Consider the following 12,938-nt stretch of genomic DNA (forward strand, 5'->3'; position numbering starts at 1 on the left):
AGCACGTGTTTACTCTATGAGATGTAAAAATTCAAAGTTTATATTTCTTCCGTGCCACAATTTGCATGTCCATGATTCAAATTATTTAGCATTGATAGCTCACATTGGGTAAGCAAAAACTTTTTTGGTCTTTTTTTTGTTAAAACAATGGTGTTTTAATGAGTCCAGTTTGGAAAGAGTAATAGAACAGTTCTTTTGCAAAATCAGGTCAAAAAGACCACATTTTTCACCTACTTACCAAATCTACTTTCCATTTAATTTATTCCATACTGGAAAGTGGTACAAAAACAAAACTTTATACCTGACAACCTTGTGTTATTGGATTACATACCAAGTTTCATGTTCATCATACCATTAGTCCCTGAGATATATATATATATAAAGCCAAACTCTGAAATTTTCTGGGCAATTTTGTGGCTGAATATGATTTGTAAAATTCTTTTCATTATTGTTCTTATGAGAATGCATAAAGTGGTACAAGATGGCCTAATTTCATTTCATCAACAAAATTTTGCCCAAGGTAACATCTCAAATTCACCATAAATTTACATTCACTCTGCACATGGAGTAAAGCGAGCGGCTGTATCTCTGCCACTATTGCTGCAACAAATGTTAAACTTTATCAGTGTTCATGGGAGACGTGTGAATGTTCAATAAAATTTCAGTGAAATCTGTGATAGACAAGCAGGAAAAGTTTCTGAAATTAATGGACTGACCTACTATATAGTAGTTTATTGTAAAGTTGAAGCAGAGACAGACATTGTTCTTATTACTGACAGTTAATGTGCACATCCAAACGCAACATCATTTGCTCTTTCCCTTGCAAACTGCCCGAGTCACCTATACTTCTGGACCTCAGCATAATTCACCCCATGAAAGCAAGAGTATGGCTGCTGTGCAGAGATCCATTTCATTCCTCAAAAGACAGACAGACCTGAAAAATTAACATTATACAGACCACACACGTTACTGCGTGGAATGCTTTGACTCAACAAAGACTACATGTCCAATAAGTTCTGCTGTAACCGTGCATGGACTTGATACTGTTACCAGCTATTTTTACTTATTTCAGTCAGTTTTTTCAGCATTACGTGAGTACATAGACTATAGCTCTGAAAAATGATTTGTCCAAAAGCCAGAAAAGTTCTCTTGTTAATATGCTTTACATGTCTCAGCATGTGTAATACTATGACTTACCTTGACTCCTTAATTCATTTTCATTCAAGTGCGAATGTCATTTAGCAGGTGTGGTATCTAGAGTTTGGTTTGGTACAAGTTGCTGTCTGATCAGTTACACTCCTTGTATGGTCCAAACAAGTTGCACACTACTTTTGAGAAAATGTTTAACTGATTGTCAAACCAGGAAAACAAATGCAAATAGGCATTTAACATTGATTTGTAAAATATACTGATTATAAGCATAAAATGAGGTCACTGAGTGGTGGTAAATGACAGGAATTAAAAAAGCTGAGTCATTTTTTTAACACTTTAATTGTTCCAATATTATAAATAAGCATACAAAGGGTATTGGAACAACTGCCATGGACTTAGGGACCCATCCTGGCATTCGCCTGACACTATCTGGGGAAACCATGGAAGACCCAGATCAGGATGGCAGAGGAGGGTGGGATGTTACAATATACAATTAAAATTTATAATATACTCAAATGCACAGTTCACAATTACAATTTAACTACAAACACAAAGACAAGTCACAATTACACTGAAACTATTATCACCAAATGCACAGTTCAAAATTACAGTTTATAATCACTACTCCTCCGTTGCCCTTCACAGATGCGACATCTGATGCCCTCAGCTTCAACCTGTAAAAACAATGAGCCAACACCCTAACATTTGCATGACAAGATGTTGAGCTCATAAGGACTTTAGTAAGGAAACAGGACAAAGCATGCAATTTGAAGAAATGATTAACACAATACGGCATATGTGGTTCGTAAAATCATTTATAATAAACTCAAACAACTACTGCATCAACTAATTTTGGTGTGAGTAAATGTAAATCCATAACATTGTGTAATTACGTCATGTAAGTTAGTTTATGGGTGACATGTCCTAGTGTGAGACCCAGGCACTCTTCCTAACATTGTAGCTAATGATCACACATCTAAAAAAAAACTCACAAAGAACTAGTGGTTGCTGGTGATTTTAATATACATGTCCTGAAAAACACTGAAATCAGTTACATTGACATTCAATTTAATTTCTACTGTAAATTTCCCAACTAGGGTATACAAATGTGCTAAGACAGCCACTGACAATATATTTATAGCCAATTCTAGGCAAGTAAGCCACATTACAAAACCAGTAGTAAATGGGTTATTAGCCTTACAGCTCATTACAATATTTACTGCAAAACATTGAAGAAGGTTATCCAGAAATCTAAACACCAGCATTAAGAAAAGAAGATAAATACATTCAGCAATAAAATAAAAACAATATGGGATACAGTTAAATCAGAGACAGGTAGGACGAGAAGTGGAGGAGGAACAAGTAGCTCAAAAAGTAAATGAAACCCTGATAAACAATGGAATATCCGAGACCAGTGTACACAAGCAATCTCAGTGAAATGAAATTTACACTTCACCCAAAGAAATAGAATCAACGTCCTTGAAATCAAACCATTCTAGTGCTTACAATAACACATCAACAAAGTTAATAAACGAGTGTTCATGTGAGCTTAGTCATATCTAAAGTTATTTGTGTAATCAATCACTTATTACAGGAACATTCCCGGGCTGGCTTAAATATGCTGAAGTTATACCTCTCCACAAGAAACAGAAATGCTGTCAAATTACCGACCAATCTCACTTGGTAAGAAACAAATGCAATTAAAGCTCAAAAACTAATATGGTCTATATTAAAAATAAAAAACTTCCCTTTATATGCCTCAGCTGTTGATTATTCTTGGACAGCCCTTTATTCTTCCTCCATGGCCTGCAGTTGACTTCCTTCACCTTGATCTCCTGCTTGTAGTCCGTGACAATACATCCTAACATCCACATCACTGGTATGATCTGGAGGGGAAAAGTAATAAACATCAAATGTACTGCTACCTCAGTAAAGTATGTGTTATGCTTTTGTCAGTCAGGGAACTGATGAGTATAAATATCCTAACATCAGTTTACCATGCTCTTGCACTAAATCCTAACATATGGCCTCATATTCTGTGGCCACAGTTCTGAGTCCAATAAAATATTTAAGCTCCAAAATAAAGCTGTCAGGATGGTGTTATTTAAAAAGCAGGGAGACTCATGTAAACAAGTATTCCAAAAACTAGATATTCTTATACTTCCATGCCAGTATAGATTGGAGATACTAAGCTTTACCAAGCTAAATATTGGCAGCCTGAAGCAGAATCTGGACTACCACCAGCAAGACACTAGAGGGAAATACTTGCTGACACAGTTTACCCTTTCCTTTCAGCATATAGCTGATAGTGTAAAATGTATGGGGATTAAACTTTATTATCATCTACCACTAAACACAAAAACCCAGCACATTTTAAAATAAGGCTTGTCAGTATTATTAAAATACTGTTTTTGTAACATGACTATTTTGAATGCTATTTTTTTATGTAATGTATTTGCACACTTATCTTTCTCTACTATAATTTACCTTCAAAATGTAAATTTCAATATGGCCTAAACAACTGTCAAAGTTCATCTATTTGTATGTACTTATATTTATCCAGCAAATCATAACTACTGTATACATTGTGTAATGCTTATCTGTACTGAATTTGATTTTAAATTTATACACAAATTTTAATTAGGCCTTTTTGACCTTAATTTCAAACAACTTTTGAATGTACTAATACTGTATCCTGTAATCTATAATTCTCATACAATTGTGTAAGTGTGGGTGTATTTCTTTGGTGTTGTGTATTTTTTAAATGCTTCAGAAGTATGACTTGTGCCATATCATGTAGTACTCTCTGAACACAACATTTGTTGATCAATAAAGAATGAATGAATGACATTCTTAGACACTGAACATCAAACCGTCAAATTTGTAGTAACTAAAGCTGTTAATCAGAAGATATAATTTTATCCGATATGGTTTCACTTACATTTGTTGTAGTATGTTGGTGATGGGGCATCTGGTGCTGCTTTTACATTTGCAACTGTGCTGCAATCATATTTCTCTTTGCAATGCCACTTCTGTCATCCCTGTTGTAGAAGCCGACTACTCGTTCTTCAGCCGGTGCATCATCTTCTTCACCTGTGAGGATCATATATGTAAATACACACAAAAGAATTAGAAGTTATTTGTATATTCAGCTTATGTCGGTAGCGTTTACAAAATTATTGAAAATGTAGTAAAACAATGAAATGATACAGTTATTGCTGTATGGACCTTCGTTATCTTCTAACTCCAAGTTATCTTCCACGGCGAGATTGTGTAGCACACAGCACGCTCGGATGAAGTGCGCCATCTCTCTAGCACTCCTCAATTTCAGATGATACAACTGTCTGAAACGCTGCTTCAGCAGGCCAAAGCAATGTTCCACAACGCACCTGTTTTTTGAGAGTGCCCTATTGAATTCACATTGCACTCTGGACATATTCCCTGTATTTCTAAAGGGTGTTAACAAATTTCTGGTGCAGGGATAGGCACTGTCACCCAGAATATGAAAATCTCCACACTTTTCTTCGATTGTGTGGTAGAGTGTGGACGTCCTGAAAACCCTCCCGTCGTGTACAGAGCCCGGATAGCCGACGAATAAGTCCCTAATCCGTCGATTTTGATCACAAACTACTTGAAGCTGAATAGAAAAATAATTCTTCCTATTCATATAGGACTGGGGATCTTTCCGAGGTCTATCAATCCTAATGTGGGAACCGTCGATTGCCCCAATCGCACCAGGCAATCCATTTCCCCGGAAATGGGCCTCAATCGCTCCTCTTTCTTCGGCGGACGGCCACTTTATAACCTCTCTTCCCAAATCACTAATAAAGTTTGTAACTCTCCGAATAACGCATCGCAGAGAAGAAATACAAATGTTAAATCTATCTGCTACATCCCTGAAACCTGCAGCTTTGTGGCCAGCGAACCACAAAAAGATCAATATATGCTGCAGTGGGAGCAGTTTCCCATTTCCCCCTGCCCGATAATTGTAGAATCTGGAATTCCTAAACCTTTCGCAAAGGTCATCTGCCACGTGACGCCGCACCCGAAAATGCTCTACAAATTCCCTGTCATTATATTGTGGCACCACATCCTCCACATAATTTTCAATCCTCTGTCTTTTTTGAGGTTGTAACATTTCCAGCTCCTCGTCGCTCCACAGAAAATCTGTCTCAGATTCGCTGGACATCTGGAATAAACAGTATCAATAAATTTCACGTTCAGTCAAGTCCTTCACACTCCTAATAAAGGTGACTTCATATGAGAATAAATAAATAAAATGCTTACCTTACAATTCACGACGATGAAGTGCAAACAGCAAGAGAGCAGACCTGTCGCCACAACAGCATGCAAGGGAATGGACAGTGAACACGCACGCACGTGGAGTCTGCCCCCACTCCAACTCACACAGCTCTGCGCATGCGCGAATCTGGCAGCTTGGCTGCGCCAGAAACATTTTTCCGGGTAGCGTCTGGCAGCTTGCTGCTACTGCTCGTACACCAAACAGCCCTACTTCGAGTAGCCAGAAAGCGGGAGAAAGCGCTGCTCATACACGAATTCAGCTCTGCGCATGCGCACGAGTCCGCTGGCAACTGCTCATACGAACCTATTGGCTCTTACCGCCAACCAATGAGATATCGGTGCCAGTTGCAATAGCTGCGTATAATAGTGATGGGCTAAACTGCGATTTTCCGATATCAGTGATTTCTGTGAATGCTACTTTTCTGTATCTGTTATTCTTAACTGTGATTTGTCGCAGTTAAGGAACATAGGTAGTGTATCCCTCCGCCACTGCTATTTCTGTGATTTCTGCTACTTCCGCGATTTCTGCTACTTCTGCGATTTCTGTGACTTCTGCTACTTCTGCGATTTCTGTGATTCCTGCGATTCCTGCGACTTAACACCGTATGAAAAAGTTACATCAGTCAACACAGAAAATTGCATCTCAACAAACCTGTCATTGGCAAGTGTGTTTTACGTTTTTTCTTCTGTTGGCTTTAATTTTGTATTAAAGAAACAACTGTGAAAATATTAATAGTGTAATTAATATGTAAGTAGCCGTACAGTACCGTAATAGTTCGTATTTACAAAATGAATTCTAACATATTGTTATGTTCACAGGTACCTGAACTACATTTCAGTCACTCAGACAAGTGATAACTCAAAATATCATTGTCAACAGATCTGAAGAAATTGCCACTGCGTCTTTAGACCGTTTTAGTCAGACAAGAGGTTAGTTTCTAAGCGTTTCGATGGACTTAATTACTTCAGTGAGATCGTTCTTGTGAATGTGATATTCATTATAGCAAATATTAGCAATCTACTCTGTCAATTATATTGCTAGTAATTAATGACAGCAAAAATTGTTTAATAATCCTTGTGTTTTTGCAGACACAGTTCTGACTATGATTACTGGTTGCTGTACGTATCTATCCACATCAAGGCTGTTGAGAGAGACTCGTGAAGATTCAAGACAGCAGTTTAAAAGTGAAATAATTGTGAAATAAGTGTGTGAATGATTAAACTGTGTTTTATTGAAGTTGTTGTGCGATTTTAAAGGAATAATAAATGTCAAATACAGTGAGTGAATAATAAAAATCTCATTTTCCACATGTTTAAGCCGTCCTATACCCATAATTTTCCGCCACTTACTTATTGGTAAACACTTGTTGGAGAGTGACATGCCGCGCGCCCCCCCCCCCCCCCCCCCCCCTTTCTCCACAATCTTGGTGTGACACTGACCTGTAACATATCCCGAAGTCTACAATATGCATTTTGAGGCTGTTGATATGAAAGTGGGAAGTACAGATCTTCCAGTTAAATCAGGAATAGCTGAAGTGCATTACTTGAAAGTAACACAGGAAAAGCTTACTTATGTAGGTGGTAGTAGTGTCGGCAAAAAGTTCTTGTGTGTGAAGTTGCCATGTAGAACACCAGGTGTAAAACTTTTCTCCCGAGTCTTGAACTGTGTCGGAACAAAAGTGAGGCATTCATATGACTGTTTTCATTTCTCTACACTTATACAGATGTCTGAGTTCTGCTGTGTTAACATTGCAAAGTCCTGTAGGCATGTGGAGTATTAACCAAAACTGTCATATTGGAAGCAGAATCAAACACATTTGTTACGTTACTTGATATTTTCAGGAGAAAAAGGCAATGTTGCTTGTTATTAATATAATACATTCAGAGTCACAGCAGTATTTGACCAACCATAACTGATGCTGAATGTGCATGTCGTACAACTATTGAAATAAGCCCTTCATATTATATGACAAGTCCATTACCTACACTTTTCTGTCTATAATGCTTCTGAAATTAGTGATCCAAACAAACATAAATAAAGGTTCATCTCTAGCAAGAAGCCATATGCTTGAATATTTCTGGTATCTCAACTGCAGATTTTTCAGCGCTCATTTAACTTTACGACTCTGTATCTCAAAATGAACAAAAATGGACTTGTACCACTATTGAAATAAGCCCTTCATATGCACACACAGCACATTGATCTCGTGAGGCACAAGGCTCTCATAACGAAGTACGTACGTCGGTCAACAGATGACACTAGGAAAAGTATGTTAACTGCGCTTTTTAGTTGCTACTTGCGACTAAAGATTCTCAAAGGATTTATTTATGAATCTTGCTGACAGGACAAAAATTTATGGGTTGCACGTAATGATACACCCATTTCTTAAATGTGATTTGAGACTTTCTCGGCGTATTCCATTCGTGAAATCTTCTCGGGTGATCATTTCTTATTAAGTTAAAGTTCGCCAACTTCGCGAGGTGAGTGTATTGGTACCCCTTATCACACCAAAGACGAATACTTTCCGTAGTTGCACGATATTTGAAATTGTTATTCAGTTACCCAAGTGTGAAGTGAGCAATTAGCCAATTATCACCTGAGTGACAGTGGCACGGATTGTGGTGAAGGTTAGAAGCGTCTCGCGGGCCCCGAGGAATCATGACGTCACATCAAGACATGACGTCGTTTCTCACGCTAGCCAATATCGCTGGTAGTTTTCGAAACGCGGATATTCTTTGAACATGACATGCTAATGCATTGTGGGTGTGTGTGTGTGTTTATAATGGCGGGTTTTGTGATTTGTGTGCATTAAAGCTTTTCAATCACGGAAAAAAATTGATAATACTTGTGTGTGTGTATATAATGGCGGGTTTTGTGATTTGTGTGCGTTAAAGCTTTTCAATGACGGAAAAAAATTGATAATACTTTCTGCAAAAGCAGATGTTTGCAGAGGAGAAAGGATAGTTTATATTCCAGATAATGGACAGTAAGTAACTTCCGTTAGTAATCTTATAATGCTCAAGAAAAGTAAAGTGTATGGTAAATCTACAGAAATTTCATTCTTTGTGCCTATAGTATTCTGATGCGCATTATGTTACCCAGTAAAGTTTCTTTCAATGCATCTATGTGGATTATTTGTGGTAATGGCGTATTATCATAACAAATGGCTTCGGTATTTAAGTTACAATCATCGTAACTTTTTCCTGATCAAAAAGTGTGTAGTAAGTGTATTCTAACGTCAGAAACCTGCACATTTGAAAACTTTTGAATGTTCTAAATTACATCATTCATCATAGTCAGTATTTTTTTACAGTAAAATAGGTATGAATTGCAAAGACTGAATCCAGATTTGTGAGTGATGTAATCTGTTTTTGTAATGGATGTTTCAGTTTCTGAAGTGAAAATCCAAAGAAGAGAAGACAGCGAGAAGTAGCCTTTTGTCTGTTTCATGGTTTATAGGCCTACTGGGGAAACTCGCCATGTAAAAAAACGAGTAACGCATCAAGCTTGGTACCTCTATGGTGATGTGGAAATCCGAGCGTTGTTAATAAAGAAATTAATTCAGTGTGTGTGTGTGTGTGTTTCTTTTGATTCCTTTATCATGTTGCTTATAGTAGACCAAATTTAATTAAAATACCCAGGTGATAATTTCAACATAAATTGGACTATGTGCATAGCTGTTTCTAATGGCTTTGCTGCTTGTCAGAGGCAAAGTATGAATATTTACCATCCTCTGGCATGTGCGTTCACTAGTCATTTATGGCAAAAGAAATCACTGACTGAAAGCATAATTTGCTTGGTAGACATAATTGAAAATGACCTTTTTAGTTATAATTTTACGTTTCTAGATTATAGTACTCCCTGAGAGATTATCTTCTGCATTTCTTGACCCTGACATGACTAGTAATGGATGTTTCACCACCAGGTTAGGCATACAGCATTAAGGGGTCGACAGAAGCGTCCGATCCCACGCGTCGGCTTTGACCCGTGACGTAAGGGTGTTGTATGTGACGTCATGACGGCGCGGAGTTAGGTTTGAGTGTGGCTGTCTCCAGTTCTGTTTTATTTTATCTTATTTTATTTACTTTTCTGATCTGTTCGTTCTATCTCGTAAGACCTTTTTTTTAATTTAAAAACACTTATTACTTATTTTAATTATGTTTCCTCCAATTTCTGTTTTAGTTTATTATATTTATATTTCTGATCTGTTTGTTCTATCCCGTGAGATTTTTTTTTTTTTAAAGACAAAAAATACTAATCAGCTACTGAAGCATCTTTATCTTCAATGGGTTGCAGGGGTTCCGACCCCTGGGGAGGTGGGTGGGTATTCATGCATGGCTGTCTTCACTTACACGTTGTAGCTACGCAAGGCGTCTAAATTTGTTTACATTTAGTTTGCCCCCCACCCAAAACACCCCATTTCCCACGCTTGTCCCGTTAGTTTCATTAGGCTTCTTGTGGAAAGTGTGTGTGTGTGTGTTTTTGTTTCCGCCATATTTGTGACGTCATGGGTCAAAGCAGACGGGCGGGATCGGACGCTTCCGTATTTCCGCATTAAGTGTCCTGCTCTGCTGTGAGCAGCATGGTAGTCAATGTGTTAAGCAGGCATTTAGGAACTTTGAATGTGAAGTATATGCATCTGTACAGTTGTGGCTAAAAGAACAGCTAGAATGCTGATTACTGTTTCAGGAATTATCCTTTACACAGTTAAATATGTGTCTAAAAATGAATTCATGAATAACTTTGTAGTCATTTAATCGTTTGGTTTTGTAAGACATTTAAATAAAAATACTGCACACCCAAAAATAGTCTGGAAATGGCAAATATAAGTAAATATTTTTCCTCAGTAAGATAAAAGTGTAAAATTGCTGATACCTGTTTGTTACCATATCCGCTGGCTCCAGCAGAGCAGTCTGCTGTGACCACCGGCACATTCATGCCAGCCAACGGGTTAATACACAAAACAGGGCAGTACAAGACTTGGTCCGTAATTCTCATTGGTTGAAGCAACTAAAATCAAATTTCTGAGGTGTGCTGGAACTGTGTTATTGGTATATTCCCCAGCATGATTCAAAATTTTTGCATTGAAATGGCACTGACAGTGCGTAATATATTTTGCAACTGAGAATAGACACTAAAAAAATTATGTGGGAATATATTTCAAGAAACCCTTTCATACCAAACCTGACAATTATATTGACACACAAGTAAACCACCTGAATGGCACACTGGGTTATACAAACATTAGCTGTAGGTGTAGGTGTAGAATAGGTAATTTACACAGAAAACTTTTCATACAAATTTTATTGTAAAGCACACTAAAGTTAAGGGAAAGGTGCTATGCCTAGATGAGATAAACTTGGACACACAAGAACTGGTTTTGCTCAGATATATGGAAAATTAACTGTAGTATTATATGACATACAACACATCTGAAGTGAAAATTTGTGGAGAGGAGAGATTGCATTTAACCTGTTGTGTATGGTGCACATTTTGTTACAGTGCTGGGATGATGTCATCCAGATTTCAAAATTAGTGGTCTAGTAATGAAACTCTCATCAGTTTTAATATTTAAAATAAACATGCCTGAAAAAGGAAGCTGAATTAGGACTTTCAATTAAATTGCAAAAATGTTCTTGTTTTGCACATTCACTGTGGATGATACTTAAAAGCATGGTGTTAGTAGCTCTTATTGACCTTTGTGTCAGCCACAGTGAACATGTTGAAGGTTTTAAAGTAACAAAGTAGTTGTTGACATTGAGGTATTAATGGATGATGGGGCCGGCTGGAGTGGCCGCGCGGTTAAGGGCGCTACAGTCTGGAACCGCACGACCGCTACGGCCGCAGGTTCGAATCCTGCCTCGGGCATGGATGTGTGTGATGTCCTTAGGTTAGTTAGTTCTAAGTTCTAGGGGACTTATGACCACAGCAGTTGAGTCCCATAGTGCTCAGAGCCATTTGAACCATATTAATGGATGACAGCAGGAAACAGCAATGAAATAATGTGAATTACTTAAACCAGGAATTAAACAAGTCTACATGGCTTTGAACACAGCCAAAAAATGGTTGGTTCAAATGGCTCTGAGCACTACGGGATTTAACTTCTGAGGTCACGTCCCCTAGAACTTAGAACTACGTAAACCTAACTAACCTAAGGACATCACACACATCCGTGCCCAAGTCGGGATTCGAACCTGTGACCGTAGTGGTCGCGCGGTTCCAGACTGTAGCGCCTAGAACTGCTCGGCCACCCCGGCCGGCGAACACAGTCATTTCACACTTCTTATTCACTGCATATTTGTGTGCTATAACTAATACAGCAACCTTTTATTTTCTCATCTTTGATCTGGAACACGTGTCACATCTTACTTGTTTTCCTAGAGCAACTCTAGGTTTACAAGATCCACATTTCAGAATTCTGGTAATTGCTAGTCCTACCTCATGCTGAAAGTGTGGGATGATAGCTGTCTCTTCAGATATGATCTCATCAACTGCCATTTCAGAAACTTGAAGCAAAAATGTGATTATTCAATTTTCTGTCAGTGATGAATATATCACTAATGTATAAGTATATTCATGATGGTATAGAACAGTGCAGGGCCATCTTCTGCTGGGTAGACTAAACTGTGCACTTCACATCCAGTGCATGAATTTCTTCACAGGTAGTATCATAGTACACTACTATCTCAGACTTGATTGTTGTGATGCTCAATGAAACAGCATTATGCCTTGAAGACACTAAACTAACAGCCTTCTTAAGTTTTTGAATGAAGGATATAAGAAGTAATATATCCAAAAACAATTACGTTTTACATTTTGCTGTCAGGAACTCTTGGAATCTTTCCTTTTATTATTATTTTGTACATGTGTTGGCTTTTTGTTCACAGTTTAATAAAACCTTATCTAACACAAATCAGTTTTCACTCATAAGGATGGCGAGTGGCACACACAGATCTAACATTACTGATAGGTAATACAGGGTACCCAGGACTTTGTACTGGGATACTTTCTTTTGTTGATTTGTGTAAATGACAAAATACTGCTCCTCAAATTCAAGGATAGTTCTGTATGCTGATGCTACACCCGTTGCATGGAAGTGTAAGGATCGTGAGCAACTACAAAAACTATGAAACTGTATTACAAATGAAATAACTCAGTATTTCTATGAAAGTCATCTCATTGTCAGCACAAGATAGCAGCAGTAATGGATTTTCACCCCACAAGACAGATTTTTAAATTCAGTTGTGCACTGGAACTGATATTGGCACCAAAGAAAACTACTGCTTGGTTACAGTTAAACTTTATATATTTAACATGTTATAACATGGAAATAAACAGTCCTTATCAGAGCCAACTTTAACTATCATATCTATAAATATTGAAGGCATATCATCAGCCAAAGAACATCTGTTATCCAACCTATGCCGTGACAAAATATGCAACGTCCTCTGTATACAAGAGACGCATAGAGATGAGCGACAGA

The 12,938-nt window shown here is 37.8% G+C and overlaps 1 protein-coding gene across 1 annotated transcript; it reads right to left on the reverse strand.

Moving 5' to 3' along the window:
- Positions 1–1,500: 1,500 nt before the first annotated feature.
- Positions 1,501–5,606, reverse strand: LOC126210115 (putative nuclease HARBI1). The gene is made up of 4 exons (XM_049939259.1): positions 5,440–5,606; positions 4,381–5,341; positions 4,094–4,245; positions 1,501–3,038 (listed from the first exon to the last, which is right to left on the reverse strand). Exons 2-3 carry the CDS (start codon positions 5,339–5,341, stop codon positions 4,136–4,138), a joined length of 1,071 nt encoding a protein of 356 aa, XP_049795216.1. The 5' UTR covers positions 5,440–5,606; the 3' UTR covers positions 1,501–3,038; positions 4,094–4,135.
- Between the last annotated feature and the right edge of the window lie 7,332 nt (positions 5,607–12,938).

The sequence above is a fragment of the Schistocerca nitens genome, chromosome 10 (assembly GCF_023898315.1).
Source record: "Schistocerca nitens isolate TAMUIC-IGC-003100 chromosome 10, iqSchNite1.1, whole genome shotgun sequence".
Taxonomy (NCBI): domain Eukaryota; kingdom Metazoa; phylum Arthropoda; class Insecta; order Orthoptera; family Acrididae; genus Schistocerca; species Schistocerca nitens.